Here is a 15,292-nt window from a genome sequence, read left to right as displayed (position 1 = left end):
ACACAGGCTTTTAAAAGGGATTTCAGTCAGAAAGATAAATGGAAACTAATTGTCAGACCCTTGCTACTTAAAGTGAAGTGAAAGTCACTTAGTCGTGGCTGACTCTTTGCGACCCCATGGACTTCACAGTCCATGGAATTCTCTAGGCCAGAATACTGGAGTAGATAGCCATTCCCTTCTCCAGGGGTTCTTCGCAACCAAGGTATCGAACCCAGGTCTCCCACATTGCAGGTGGATTCTTTACCAGCTGAGCCACGAGGGAAGCCCAAAGTATAGCCCAAAGTCCAACAGCAACAGCATCACTACAGAACTCAACAGAAATGCAGAATTTCAGGTCTCATCCCAGTCTTACTGAATTGGAACTTGGTTAAATTCTAAGGATCAGAATTCACATCTAGACTCATGTTTGAGAAACACTGGGGGAGATTTTTATCCATTTGGGAAATGTTTAATAACAAGTAGGTTAGGTTTTATTCTTCAGTAATTTAAAGAAATGAGTTTTATTTTGCTAATGTTTATGTTATTTTAATTACTCTTTCTGAAACAAGGGTTTCTATCTACTCTGCCCCCTTATCTCATTCCTGTTCTCAGAGAGGCTGTTTTTTATGGCCTAAAAACAATGTTGCCCTAAACCCACTACAGAAAAGCAAAAGGTTCCTTTCTGCTTTTTTCTCCTCTATATTCCTTTCTTTCTCTTTCTTCTTTTTTTTTTGCCTGGCATCTAATCATATTCATGCTATAGATGCCACTTCACTCATTTACAGCTATACTGGCATCTAAGTCTTCCTTTTTCTATTATCAAGAACTGGTCTTCTCTCAACCTGCTGGACAAGTCTTTCTCTTTGAAAATCTGTATCTAACAACCCAGGGAACCTTTCTTAGAATTAATAAGGGCAAATGGCTTAAGAATAATAGTAAAAGAAAAAAAAAAAAAAGTCAAGGCATACCTTTAACTCATCAACACTACTCCTAAACATATTTTTCATGCATGTAAACAAGGAAACATAGGCAAGAGTGTTTACTGTAGCACTGTAGATAATAATAAAAGATCAAAAACAGCCTAAAAATATCAACACGAAAATGAATAAACAATTATATTTATTGTATGATATCAGTTATCATAAATGGTATCTGATAAAAGTGAAAATGAATGAATTTGAACTTAGATATAAATTTGGATACATCTCAAAAACAATGCTGAAAGAAAACATAAGCTCAAATTTATAATATGTATAAGGTCTATAAATATTCAAAACAGAATTGTTTATAAGTCGAATAAAAGTATCCATGAAATGATAAACTCTCAATTTAGGATAGGATTTACCTTAACTCCAGGAAAGGAGAGGAGCATAAAATGAGATTAGGGAGGTATAGAAAGTCAGATTTAATTACTTAAAGTTTTATTTCTTTAAAGGATAAAGAAGCAATTAAGATAAAATAGTCATATTTTAAGCTTGAGTATTAGATACACTGGTGCTACACTACTTTCTGTTAAAAAATAAAATGATTTTAGTGTAATACATTTCAGTATACCATAGCTTATTTGAAGCTAAGTAACATAATTGTGACACAAAAACTAGTGGTGTTCACTAGATTCAACTTTATTGTTTAAACTTAAGAGTTTTAAGAATTATAAAAGAAATTTTAAAAAGTTTTAAATGTAATTCAATCACACAGTATAGAATTATGGCTTAGCTGTTACACATACCATCATTTCCACACTCCCTGCTGCCACAACATCTTTAGGTTTTGCATCTTTGGTTCCAATGTAGGAGCCAATAGTGTCGCATGACCAGGGTGAGTACTGGCTATAATCATTTCCTTTGTATTTCCCAGCTACCTTCAAGTCTTCATCCAAAAACTAGAGAAAGAAAAAAGAAAAAGGAAACAAAATAGGAAATAGGTCTATGAGTAACAACACAGAGAAAGCAGGAATTTCGTTAGAACATTATGCTAAAGCAACACAATAAAAGTTATTTGATTTGTGTCACAATAGAAGATTTTTGTTGACTCTGAAAAATATAAAACAAACAAAAACTGATGTTGAGTCATTACACTCTGTTAACACAAGGTCAAATATAAGTATCTCAAAATCTTTCAAAGAATCAGATTAGGATTTTTGAAGCAATTTGCTCATCCTCTTTCTCAACAGATTAAGTTAACATTTAACAAATAAGTACTAGGCCCTGGCTTTGTTAGACTCTCTTTATCGTTTCTTTCGGTAATATTTCAGGTAAACAAGAGCACTGCTGCTGCTAAGTCACTTCAGTCGTGTCCGACTCTGTGTGACCCCATAGACGGAAGCCCACCAGGCTCCCCCGTCCCTGGGATTCTCCAGGCAAGAACACTGGAGTGGGTTGCCACTTCCTTCTCCAATGTGTGAAAGTGAAAAGTGAAAGTGAAGTCGCTCAGTCGTGTCCAACCCTTAGAGACCCCACGGACTGCAGCCTACCAGGCTCCTCCATCCACGGGATTTTCTAGGCAAGAATACTGGAGTGGCTTGCCATTGCCTTCTCTGAACACTTTAAAATGTAATCGTAAATTTTCTATATAAGAACATGATGACGTAATGACTTTTTCCCTGAAATCTCTTTAATAGCAACAACTTGTATCTTGAATAAAATCTGGTCCTTATGTTGATTCAATGAAGTGAAGATTCCAAATTTTCTTTTCTTAAGATGAGCTCTGAAGTTATATAATAACAAAATAGGTATTCTAAGTCAGATGTATTTTTACTTATATTCACATTTGTGTAACCTTTTACAGCCTTCTAAGTGCTTTTAGATATACACTATCTCATATGTTCTTCAAGTCCAGGTGAGACAACATGGGTGATCTGACCAAGGTTATACCAGTATAAGGAGTGCTAGGACACTATTAAATTGCCCTCACTTTATCACAGATGTATATACTGGCATACTAACACTCCAGGCGGGTAATGGCACATTTAAATGGCTCTATGCTTCCCCTATCGGAGAAGGCAATGGCAAGCCACTCCAGTACTCTTGCCTAGAAAATCCCATGGACAGAGGAGCCTGGTAGGCTGCAGTCCATGGGGTCGCTACAAGTCAGACATGACTGAGCAACTTCACTTTCGCACACTGGAGAAGGAAATGGCAACACACTCCAGTGTTCTTGCTTGGAGAATCCCAGGGATGGGGGAGCCTGGCGGGCTGGCGTCTATGGGGTCGCACAGAGTCGGACACGACTGAAGTGACTTAGCAGCAGCAGCAGCAGCATGGTTCCCCTATACTGAAAAAAAATAAAAATTCTGTTTTCTGAATCATCATTCTGGTCTTCTGCACTGGCAGAAGGATCTGCTGTTCACAAATACCACTCATTTTCAAGCACAGCTCCTGTTTCCATTGTGTATAATCTCTTTCCATTTTTTTTTGTCCTACTTCTACTTTAAAAATTCCATCTCTTTTTTACATGTCTCCTCCACACACAAATTTTGTATAAAACAACTAGCTTTTTAAAATACATGACCTACTAACAAGACCGTTTTCTGCCTCCAACAGCAAGACATGCAGGATAATTGGTTAAGTAAAAACAAAAGCCAAAAATATGCAAAACACAAAACCTGAAGATGTAATTACTAAGTAATCCTATTAAAAATTATAATGATATGTTAGTTCATGTAGAGAAAAGTTGAAATACATATTAAAAAGTTTAAATATATAATAAACTGACAATGATACAGAAAATTAGATTTTGGAGAAATTTCTATGTTACATTATTTTCATAATATATCAGTTTAATATAACTATACGCGGGTTGTAATAATCAGAACGGAAGTTTAATTACACAGCTTTGTTATGTTACTAATGAGACAAATTCTTAAAGTTCCTTAACAGTCAACATTATTATTTTTTAGAAATAAAAAAAAAATACAAGTAGTTATTATTTACTGAATGCCCACTATGTGCCAGATGCCTTATGTCACATTTCATTTTCACCACACCACTATGAGGTAGGTTTTGCTATGCTTGATTTACAAATAGAGAAACCTGAACCTCAAGGTTAAGGAAAGCTAAGTAAGATCTTACAAAAGATCTGAGCCACAAAGCTGAACCTGACAGATAAGTGCATTTCATTCTAAAACTGGCTCACTTTTCCTAGTGTCATACTGCTTTCCATATTTCTCAAAAAATGGTACGGCATAATAAAGCTCAGGGATGTCTCTAATAGTTTTTGAAAAAATATCATGTCATGTTTATCCTTTACAAGTAAAATTATATTAAGAGATGTTACAGCTTTATTAATTAACCTACATTATTGTGGAAAATTCATCCAAAGTGTTTAGATAGGAAAGCCAGATACTGTGAACTATCTTTAGTAATTTTACTTTCATACACCCCAAAGTTTACTGTTTATTATAAGCAATATGGTATACTTTACTTTTCAACTTTCATTGCTTAGAAATACTGTTTAAAATTATAATTCTACACATAAAGCATGTAAGACATTTTCATTACATAATATAACCTGCACCCATATGAAAAAAATCTATTTGACTTAAAATGGCTATACACACTGAGCTGAGGCAGTATATATAACAACAAGCCAAAATAAATACATAAGATCAACAAAGCAAAAAGATAGCTTTCTGAAAAGATAAAATTGATGATAAATCCCTAGTAAGACTAACCAAGGAAAAAAATTATTACTAACATTAGAAGTGGAATAAACCCTGTAGACATTAAAAAGATAGTAAGATAATACTCATGATAACTTTTAGCACTGTCTTGTTGAAATACTGATAACCTTGAAATTATTGTTTATTACTCTCTAGTTTATTAAACAGTTTATTCTAGCAAATCTATTTCAGTGTTTTTCTGCCTTTCACTAATTATTAATATAGGTAGCCTGTCTCTTATATTTGAATCAACCTTATCATCCTACTGTTTTCCTCGTTATTGAGTTTAACAAAACTTTGATATGTCTCAGTTATAAAAATAGTCTAAAACTAGGAATAAAAGGAAACTATTAATCTGATAAAGATCATCTACAAAAAAGCTGACAGCAAACATCATAAAAGTAAACTGTTAGAAGTTTCATTTGCTCAAAGACCAGAAATAAGAAAACCTATCATCATCTCTCTTTTTAATATTACACTGGAGGATCTAGCTTACACAACTAATAAGCAGAAAATACTTAAGAATTGAAAAGGAGAAAGCAAAATGGTCACCATTCATAGAGAACAAAAAAAGGATTCCATTTAAATCATATTCAAAAACATTAGTTTTCTAGGAATAAGTTTAATGACAGATGTGAAAGACACTGAAAACCATACGAGGTAGGACATTATTGAGAGAAATTAAAGAATATTCAAGGAAATGGAGAGTATACCATGTTCTTGGAGACTCACTATTGGAAAGATGTTACTTCTCCCCAAATGGATCTAAAGCAATACTGACCAGTAAAAAATATAACTGACCCACACATGTAACCTAAAAATTTTTAATAGGCACATTAAAAAATAAAAACGTAAAATTAATTTTAACAATACATTTAATAATCCAAAGTGAAAAGGGGGCTTTCCTGGTAGCTCAGACAGTAAAGAATCTGCCTGCAACATAAGAGACCCAGGTTCAATCCCTGGGAGGGGAAGATTCCCTGGAGAAGAGGTTAAATTGTTAAATAATTTTAATACATTTTATTTAACTTAATAATCCAAAGTAGTATAATTTTAACATGTAATTAATATATATTATATATTAATCATAATTATTATATGACTATATAAATTAATATAAATATATTACTAAAATATTTTTGAGGGGGTACTAAATCTTCAAATCCAATATGTTTTATGCTTATAGCACAGGGAAACTCAGATTAGGCTTATTTTAGGTATCATCATTATCCGCATGTGGCTAGTGGTTAGCATACTGGGTTGTGCAGATCCAGAGATTCGATGTAATCCTAATAAAAACTGCAGCAGATATTTCTGTGGACATCCACATGCTGATTCTAAAGTATGTTTGGAATTTATAAGAACAAAGAACAGCAAAGATAAACCTGAAGACCAAAACTGGAGAACAAACATCACCACATGGAGACAGTGTGGTATTGGCAGAAGGACAGAGAAACAGATCAATGAAACTGAAACATACACAGTCACCTGACTATGACCAGATTATGATACTATATACAATAATCAATTCTAGATGGATTACAGATCTAAATGTGAAATAATAAACCTTTTAGAAGAAAACAGAAAAATATCTTCATGATCTTGGGAAGGGTGAAGATTACTTAAACCGGTGATAAAGGAAAAATTGATAAATGAGACTAAAAAGCCACAGGCTTACTTCCTCTTGATGGAAGGCAGGAGGCAATGTTGGTGAAGGTGCAAAAGGAGGTGGAGAGATAACCTTCCTTTCTTCTAGCTGTGCCATTATTTCCTTTCGTCTTCGATGTAGCTCATCTAGACTCGGATGGGGCTGGGGAGGAGGCGGAAGCCGACTGTACGGAGGATCCTGAAAATGAAAAGATGAGTACAAATTGAAAAAGAATTTTAGGACACACTGATTCGCTTAGCACATATTTTAAATAACTAGCCTGTATACTCATCTTAACATCTGGAAATAGCAAGACTTAAACAAAACAAAACCTTTAAAAGTTCTCAGGATTTCCCAAAGACCTAAATATAAGTTTCATTTTCTTGGTCAGAGACCATACTTTCTAAATGAATCTAGAAATGTTAATAAAATCATCTAACATTTTCAGAAACTAAGATGGGTTAGTGGGAGTGGGCAGTAATTTACTTCCCTTTAACTAGTAAAAAAATAAATAAAACCTAAACCTATAAAGATTATGAAAAGGTGACAAAAGACACTTTCTTTTAAAAGAATTAACTGATCAAAGGATTATTACCATGGTAAAAGGTTAAACAAAAAATCACTCTAAGCGAGTCTAATTAAATCTACATTAATAATAATAAAAAGAACTCAGCATACTCTGTTGTAGGAAGGTCTGATCTGAGTTGGGTGTGCAGCCACTGGATAGTAGCCCTCCATTTGCTGGTATCTTTCTCTGGGTTCTGGTACATAGGGTGGCACTGCTGCAGGTGGAATCTCAATGGGTATAGGACTTTCTCGGAAAATCTCCTCTCTTGCATAAGACTGAGCAGGGTATACTCGACGGCCATCATAGTGTGGTGGGTACATAGGTGGGTACTGTTGTGGCTGTGTACCATACTGTGAGTTTACTACACGATCTTGGAGGTATGGCGGATAATGCTCCAAGTAGGGAGCACCAGGTTCAGGAGCAGATGGTGGAGGTCGGACAAAACGGGACACACATTGTGGTGGTGGAGGATAGTACATACCTATACAATACAAAAGAGCAACCAAAAGCAACAATCAGCCAATCTATTTTTCTGTGTAAGACTTTTCCTTTTAAAATATTTCAACAGTAAAGAATCAAAAATCCACTCATTTCTTTAGATGTTTTCCCCTCTGCTTAGGTATGTAGTCAGGTTAGATTTACGAAAAATATCAAGCAAAAATTCTCCTTCCAAATTATTGAAAACACCAATCTACTCATAGTCTATAATAGTAAACTGGCTCTCTCAATTCTCTGATCATCTTTCTGGTGTGCCTAATATACTGCAAACACTGGAAAGCAAAAAACACTGTATTTTCCTGAAGCTTCAGTTCAGTTCAGTTCAGTCGCTCAGTCGTGTCCGACTCTGTGTGACCCCATGAATCACAGCACGCCAGGCCTCCCTGTCCATCACCAAGCCCCGGAGTTCACTCAAACTCATGTCCATTGAGTCGGTGATGCCATCCAGCCATCTCATTCTCTGTCGTCCTCGTCTCCTCCTACCCCCAATCCCTCCCAGCATCAGAGTCTTTTCCAGTGAGTCAACTCATTGCATGAGATGGCCAAAGTATTGGAGTTTCAGCTTTAGCATCAGTCCTTCCAATGAACACCCAGGATTGATCTCCTTTAGAATGGACTGGTTGGATCTCCTTGCAGTCCAAGGGACTTTCAAGAGTCTTCTCCAGCTTAGGTTCCACAAATCTTTCATTTGCATACGTTTAGAATGTGAGACTGAGTTAACTGGAAAGAGATATGGCCCTCAAAAGATCCATTCTGCTGATACAGATAGAATGGCTAACTGCATAACGCCAGAGTCTTTTTTGGCCATGCTGAAAGGCACGTAGGCTCTTAGTTCCCCAATCAGGGACTGAACCTGTGCCCCCTCAGTGGAAACATGGAATCTTAACCACTGGACTGCCAGGGAAGTATCCTAGAGTTCCCGACCCAAAAGTTGTGGCAGTTGCTTCCCAATTTCAAGACATTTGCCTCAACTGATGAACTCCTCTGTTGGAAATTAGGAAAGAAGCTTCCTATATATATATATATATTAACATGAATTACATTATGTGAAAACTCATTCTCCATACCTAGTATTACCATTAAAACTGGCTATGTCTGTTTTCTCAAATACCTGCTTCCTATTTTCTCACCACATTAGTCCAGACCTCAAGTCACACCTGGATTAACAACAGTCTTACTCCTCTAGACTCTCATCTTTACAATCCATTTGTAAATTTTCCTTTCTATTCCCAACACCTCTATTTAGGGCATTCTTCCAGAGTCTTTTGAGTCCTCAAGTTCTCAATGATCTTCCTTGAGTCGTGCAGTTAATTTCTACCACACTAATATTAACCACCACAACTGAACACCTCAAGTATGTATATAGATATACTCTAACACATATAGTTTTCTATTCTTTACTGATATTGATTTTATACTATAAACTCTCTAGAAGTACATATTTACATTTTTTTCATGTATATTATAGGACCTAGAAAAAAATATTAGGTGACAATGAAAGGAAATGATGTACCATGTGTGTTTAATTTATATTCACCATAATATTATATTCTTTTCTCATGCTTGAAGAAAACTTTGTCAGGAAAATATATATATATATTGCCTCAGCAAATTTCCATTGTCTACTTTCAAGTCATTCATGACTTATTTCCATAAATATGTAGACACTTTTAATACACAGTTAGGGTAAACTGGTTTTCCTAGCTTTGCTACTTCATTTATTTCATATTATTTAACTGATCATATAACTTCAGTTTTTCCCCAAGTATTAAAAAAAAAGCATTTATTTATTTTGAGAAGGTTACTGAAAATATGGTCACTCTTAGTTGAAGTCATTCTTGTAACTCCTAAGAAAAGTGAGTGACATAAATGAAAGATCATTACCCTGCTGATAAGGTGCTGGTTCAAATTGTGGAGCGGCTCCTCGAGGATCCTGGTAATAAACATCAGCCTGCTGTGCTGGATAGAGCTGAGAACCTCGCGCCACCATCTGAAGAGGTTTAGTGACAGGCATAGGAGGCAGCTCTGTTGGTCCTCTGGGAGGTACAGGATGCGGATTAACAGGCAAGGCAGAAATACTCTTAGGGACCGATTCCAGCCTATGGGAACAAGAGTCTGCATGTCAACTTTAAGGTCTTGAAAACATTTCTAAATGTATACAAACTGTTACATGTAAAAAAAAAATTGCCAAAATTTGGGAAACAGGTTTCTTCCAATAAACATTTTTTCCACAAATTTTGCAAACTTTGATCTTATGTCACCTATACTGTTTCTCAAAAAATCACTGGCACATGAAATAGAAATAAAAAACAACAGAATAGAGCCCTCCGGTTAAGGGTTTTCCTCTCCCCCAAACAAAACACTGATTATTCTTTCTTCCTTCTACTCTATGTCAATAAAGAAACTTTAAATCAAAGTTAGTAAAAACAACGTACAGGTCAGGAGGGGACCCAGGGGCACTACTGCTCAGGTGATCGATCTTTCCTGGTTTCAGACTGGAATCGTAGCTGGGGTCTGTCCCTCGTGGAATCAGTTGTGTTACTGTATTCCCTGTTGATACAATCCCATTCGGCAGAGCAGGGGTTTTTCTGCTAGGCAGATCCACTGCCCCTTCTTCGGGAAGGATAGCTGTTGAAGGCAGGCCCACCTCATTAAGTTGACCCAAAGAGGCACTCAGGGGTCTTCTGGGAACCAGGCGTTTGTTCATTTTACGAAATCTATAAAAAAAGCAAAGGTGCACAACAAAATCCAAAATTGTGGAAGCAAAAATCAAGAAATAAAATGTATTTAAGAAACAGATACAAAAGGAAAAGATTCTGAGCATATCACTTTCTAGAAATTCTCTTGAAACACTGGCTCTAGCTATCATCTTGGAAACCTGTATAAATATACATATATATATATATATACACATACATACACGTGTGTGTGTGTCTGTATATATACAGACACACATACACAAACTTTGGAGTAGGGGTCGGGGGGGACCACCCATCAACAGTAACTACTGTTAACAGTTTGATATATAATACAGATTTTTCCACTCATGAACTAGTTTAATATTCTTATGTTTGTAAGATTATTATTTATAGAAATAGGGTTATATATGGCAAAAAGTCAGATACAACTGAGCGACTGAACTGAACTGAACTGACGGCTGCTTAGTAAATTTTTTCCTCTACTTCAAAGTCTTAACTATTCCTTTATGTCAGTATACTTTAAGTTGTCCCTAATTTTTCTATTAAAACAATGTGGTAACAGAAAATTATATACATATACTTCAGTTCAGTTCAGTTCAGTCGCTCAGTCGTGTCCGACTCTCCGCAACCCCATGAATCACAGCACGCCAGGCCTCCCTGTCCATCACCAACTCCCGGAATACACTCAAACTCATGTCCACAGAGTCGGTGATGCCATCCAGCCATCTCATTCTCCGTCGTCCCCTTCTCCTCCCGCCCCCAACCTTTCCCAGCATCAGAGTCTTTTCCAGTGAGTCAACTCATCGCATGAGGTGGCCAAAGTATTGCAGTTTCAGCTTTAGCATCAGTCCCTCCAATGAACACCCAGGATTAATCTCCTTTAGAATGGACTGGTTGGATCTCCTTGCAGTATAAGGGACTCTTAAGAGTCATATACTTCACACCTATGTAAATAACCAAAAGCAGAATTACTAATTCTAATGTATGCACATTAGAAATTGCTATAATGTCCAAAGCTATTATAATTCCTACTGATTAAAAGGAAAAAAAAAAGGCTTTTTTTCAATATCTTATTAAACATTGGCTAGCCTCAATCTGCAAAGAATATATCAATCTGATTTTGGTGCTGACCATCTGGTGATGTCCATGTGTAGAGTCTTCTCTTGTGTTGTTGGAAGAGGGTGTTTGCTATGACCAGTGCGTTCTCTTGGCAAAACTCTATTAGCCTTTGCCCTGCTTCATTTCGTGCTCCAAGGCCAAATTTGCCTGTTACTCCAGGTGTTTCTTGACTTCCTACTTTTGCATTCCAGTCCCCTATAATGAAAAGGACATCTTCTTTGGGTGTTAGTTCTAAAAGGTCTTGGAGGTCTTCATAGAACCGTTCAACTTCGGCTTCTTCAGCATTACTGGTTGGGGCATAGACTTGGATTACTGTAATACTGAATGGTTTCCCTTGGAAACAAACAGAAATCATTCTGTCGTTTTTAAGATTGCATCCAAGTACTGCATTTCAGACTCTTTTGTTGACCGTGATGGCTACTCCATTTCTTCTAAGGGATTCCTGCCCACAGTAGTAGATATAATGGTCATCTGAGTTAAATTCACCCATTCCAGTCCATTTTAGTTCACTGATTCCTAGAATGTCAACGTTCACTCTTGCCATCTCCTGTTTGACCACTTCCAATTTGCCTTGATTCATGGACCTAACATTCCAGGTTCCTATGCAATATTGCTCTTTAGAGCATCGGACCTTGCTTCTATCATCAGTCACATCCACAACTGGGTATTTGTTTCGCTTTGACTCCATCCCTTCATTCTTTCTGGAGTTATTTCTCCACTGATCTCCAGCAGTATACTGGGCAACTACCGACCTAGGGAATTCCTCATTCAGTATCCTATCATTTTGCCTTTTGATACTGTTCATGGGGTTCTCAAGGCAACTGAAGAGGAACTCAAAGGCCTCTTGATGAAAGAGGAGAGTGAAAAGGTTGGCTTGAAGCTCAACATTCAGAAAACGAAGATCATGGCATCTGGTCCCATCACTTCATGGGAAATAGATGGGGAAACAGTGGAAACAGTGTCAGACTTTATTTTTTTGGGCTCCAAGATCACTGCAGATGCTGATTGCAGCCATGAAATTAAAAGATGCTTATTCCTTGGAAGGAAAGTTATGACCAGCCTAGATAGCATATTAAAAAGCAGAGACATTACTTTGCCCACAAAAGTCCGTTTAGTCAAGGCTATGGTTTTTCCAGTGGTCATGTATGGATGTGAGAGTTGGACTGTGAAGAAAGCTGATAGCCGAAGAATTGATGCTTTTGAACTGTGGTGCTGGAGAAGACTCTTGAGAGTCCCTTGGACTGCAAGGAGATCCAACCAGTCCATTCTAAAGGAGATCAATCCTTGGTGTTCACTGGAAGGACTTATGCTAAAGCTGAAACTCCAATACTTTGGCCACCTCATGTGACGAGTTGACTCACTAGAAAAGACTCTGATGCTGGGAGGGATTGGGGGTAGGAGGAGAAGGGGACGACAGAGAATGAGATGGCTGGATGGCATCACCGACTCGATGGACATGAGTTTGAGTGAACTCCGGGAGTTGGTGATGGACAGGGAGGCCTGGAGTGCTGTGGTTCATGGGGTCGCAAAGAGTTGGACACAACTAAGCGACTGAACTGAACTGAACTGAGCCTCAATCTCTGACAGTTAAAAAAAAAAATCAGCTTTTAATTTGCATTTCTTTAACAATTAGTGAAATTGAACATAATTTCACATGTTTGCTGGCCATCTGTGTTTCTTTGGTGAATCATTTATATGTCTGATCCATGTATCTACTGGTTCTTCTCTTTCTTATAGATTTGTAGATCATTTTGTGTTAGAGGTAAATAATTTCACCACCATTTTTCCTTCTTTTTATATTTGTGATGTTTGAGCCATTATTTTAATTTTAAACTTTCATTTAATCAAATTTATTAATCTTCTTTATGCATGCCGTCATTCTTCAAAAATCTTTTCCTGGGCTTCCCTGGCAGCTTAGTGGCCAATGCAGGAGACACAGGTTTGATCCCTAGTCCAGGAATATCCCACATGCCACGGGGAAACAAAACCTGGGCGCCACAGCTACTGAGCCTGCGCTCTAGAGCCTCGGAGCTGCAACTACTGAGCCCACGTCCTGCAACTACTGAAGCCTGAGTGCTCTGGAGCCCATGCTCCGCAAACAAGAGAAGCCACAGCAATGAGAAGCCTGTGCACTCCAACTAGAGAGTAAACTCCACTCGCCACAACTAGAGAAAAGCCCATGGAGCAATGAAGATCCAGTGCAATCTAAATAAAATTATATTTAAAAAAACCCCTTTCCTACATAAGATGATGTAACAAAAACAACAAAAATCTCTATAGTTTTCTCCTAAATATTTAAATCTCTGATAAATTTATAATTCATTTGGTGTAAATGTTAAGAATCCACCCCTAATTATTTTCCAAATAGAGTTGTTTCATCATCATATTTTTTGGATATTGATGTGAAATGCCACCTTTTTTCACACTGCTGAGTTCCTATATGTATCTGGAATTCTTTCTAGATTTTCTACCGTATTTCATTGGTCTATCTATTCCTATGCTAATACCAGTTTTTATACTTTAGCTCATAAAACAGGTTAATAGTAATAGTTATTAGTCTAGTCTCCACTGAATACTTTTTCCCCCAGAATTTCCTGGTTATTGGCATATTTTTTTCTTCCAAATGAACGAATTTGTTAGGGCCCCAAAACCATCCTGTTAAGACTCAGAGATTTCACTGAATTTACTATTTAAGAGGAAAAAAAAAACCTCTATAATGCTAATTCTCATCCAAGAACACAGTATGCTTCATTTAGTAAACTCTTATGTTCCCAGGTAGTTTACTAATTCAATTCAATATAGATCCTGGGTATTTACTAGATTATTTGGTGCCTAACTTTTTTGTTTTTGTTGTTAATGCAAAAGGGATTTTAATGTCACCTTACTTTTTAACTGGTTATGTTTCCCTTTTTAGTTTATATGAAAGCAATTCATTTTTTGCTTTCATATAATTTTTTGCTTTGCTACTTTACTAAATTCTTGGTTCTTTTGATTCTAGTTATTTCTCTTGAATTTTTCCATTTAATGATTTTGGCTATTTTATTCTCTTGCTTATATACATTAGCTACAACTTGCAGAATGTTAAATAACACCTTTTAAATTTCCCTGACTCTTGTCTGAAACAGAACTGTATCTAATAAACTAATACCAAGTAAGCATCAGGCTATCATGCTGACTCTTGATTTGAGATATAATTATCATGTTGGGAAAATATCTATGGCATTTTTGTTCTACCAAGGAAACTTGATGGACATCAAATATTATTCAAATATCTTTTGGTATCTTTGGATATGATGATCACATGGTTATAAAACCCTTCTTCTCTAACCTACAGTAATTATACTGTGCTACCTTTGTACCTTTGTAATGGTGTCTATTTTAATGTACTGAATTCCAAGTTATAATAGTTGGGATTTTTAAAATATCATGTGAGATGAATCTGTAGCTTTAATTATGCTATCTTTGCCAAATTTAGTGTCAGTGTTACACGGGTTTTATAAAACAATTAAGAGGTTTTTCCTTTCTTTTTACTCTGTGTTGGAAATTTAACATCATTGAAATTATCTGGTCCTTGAAATTTGAAAGAATCTGTGAAAATGAGCCTGGCAGTAAATAATTTCTTGATAGACCAAAGGGCAAATTTTTCCACTGGAAATGCAATTTTCAATTAGTTAAGGTCAATCAGTTAAAGCTGATGAAAATTTGGAGACTTTTAATTTGGGGGAGGGGGTAATGAAAATGACTCACTTCTAGATTTAGTTAACCGTAAGTACTTTTCCATTTGTAAGCACAATGTGATGAAAGATAAGGAAAGTGATTTGCTTTTCTTTTTTTAAAGTTTTGTATTCCTTTCTAAACATTTCCTATTCATCAAAGGGAATACAAATACATTTCTTCCTATTTCTCAACGGCAGCAAATTATTCTCTAACAAATTATTGGAAGGTTGAGTCTGACGACCTTCAAACTTACTTTTCCAGTTCCTCCTGTGAGTGTGCAAATGTACAGCTGGCCCCCCGAGGGCATCCTCCTCTCTGCTTCATGTCTCGACACATGTATGTTTTATATTTGCTATGCTGTGGAGGCTAAGATCAAAATTAAACATTAGCTATTTAAAATAATG

The 15,292-nt window shown here is 36.4% G+C and overlaps 1 protein-coding gene across 3 annotated transcripts in view; it reads right to left on the bottom strand.

Annotated features, from left to right (window-relative positions):
- RC3H1 (ring finger and CCCH-type domains 1) overlaps window positions 1-15,292 on the bottom strand; it is a 76,266-nt gene that overhangs the window by 8,446 nt on the left and 52,528 nt on the right. For all 3 annotated transcript variants that reach the window (XM_055419210.2, XM_055419209.2, XM_055419208.2), the window contains exons 9-14: window positions 15,142-15,254; window positions 9,789-10,070; window positions 9,238-9,452; window positions 6,966-7,336; window positions 6,318-6,485; window positions 1,709-1,861 (exon numbers count right to left, since the gene is read on the bottom strand). In XM_055419210.2, coding sequence (XP_055275185.1) covers window positions 1,709-1,861; window positions 6,318-6,485; window positions 6,966-7,336; window positions 9,238-9,452; window positions 9,789-10,070; window positions 15,142-15,254 — 1,302 coding nt within the window. The remainder of the gene's footprint in view (window positions 1-1,708; window positions 1,862-6,317; window positions 6,486-6,965; window positions 7,337-9,237; window positions 9,453-9,788; window positions 10,071-15,141; window positions 15,255-15,292) is intronic.

The sequence above is a fragment of the Moschus berezovskii genome, chromosome 17, assembly GCF_049115385.1.
Source record: "Moschus berezovskii isolate FMDL1 chromosome 17, NW_MosBer_1.0, whole genome shotgun sequence".
Taxonomy (NCBI): Eukaryota; Metazoa; Chordata; class Mammalia; order Artiodactyla; family Moschidae; genus Moschus; species Moschus berezovskii.
This window is presented reverse-complemented; position numbering and strand designations above follow the sequence as displayed.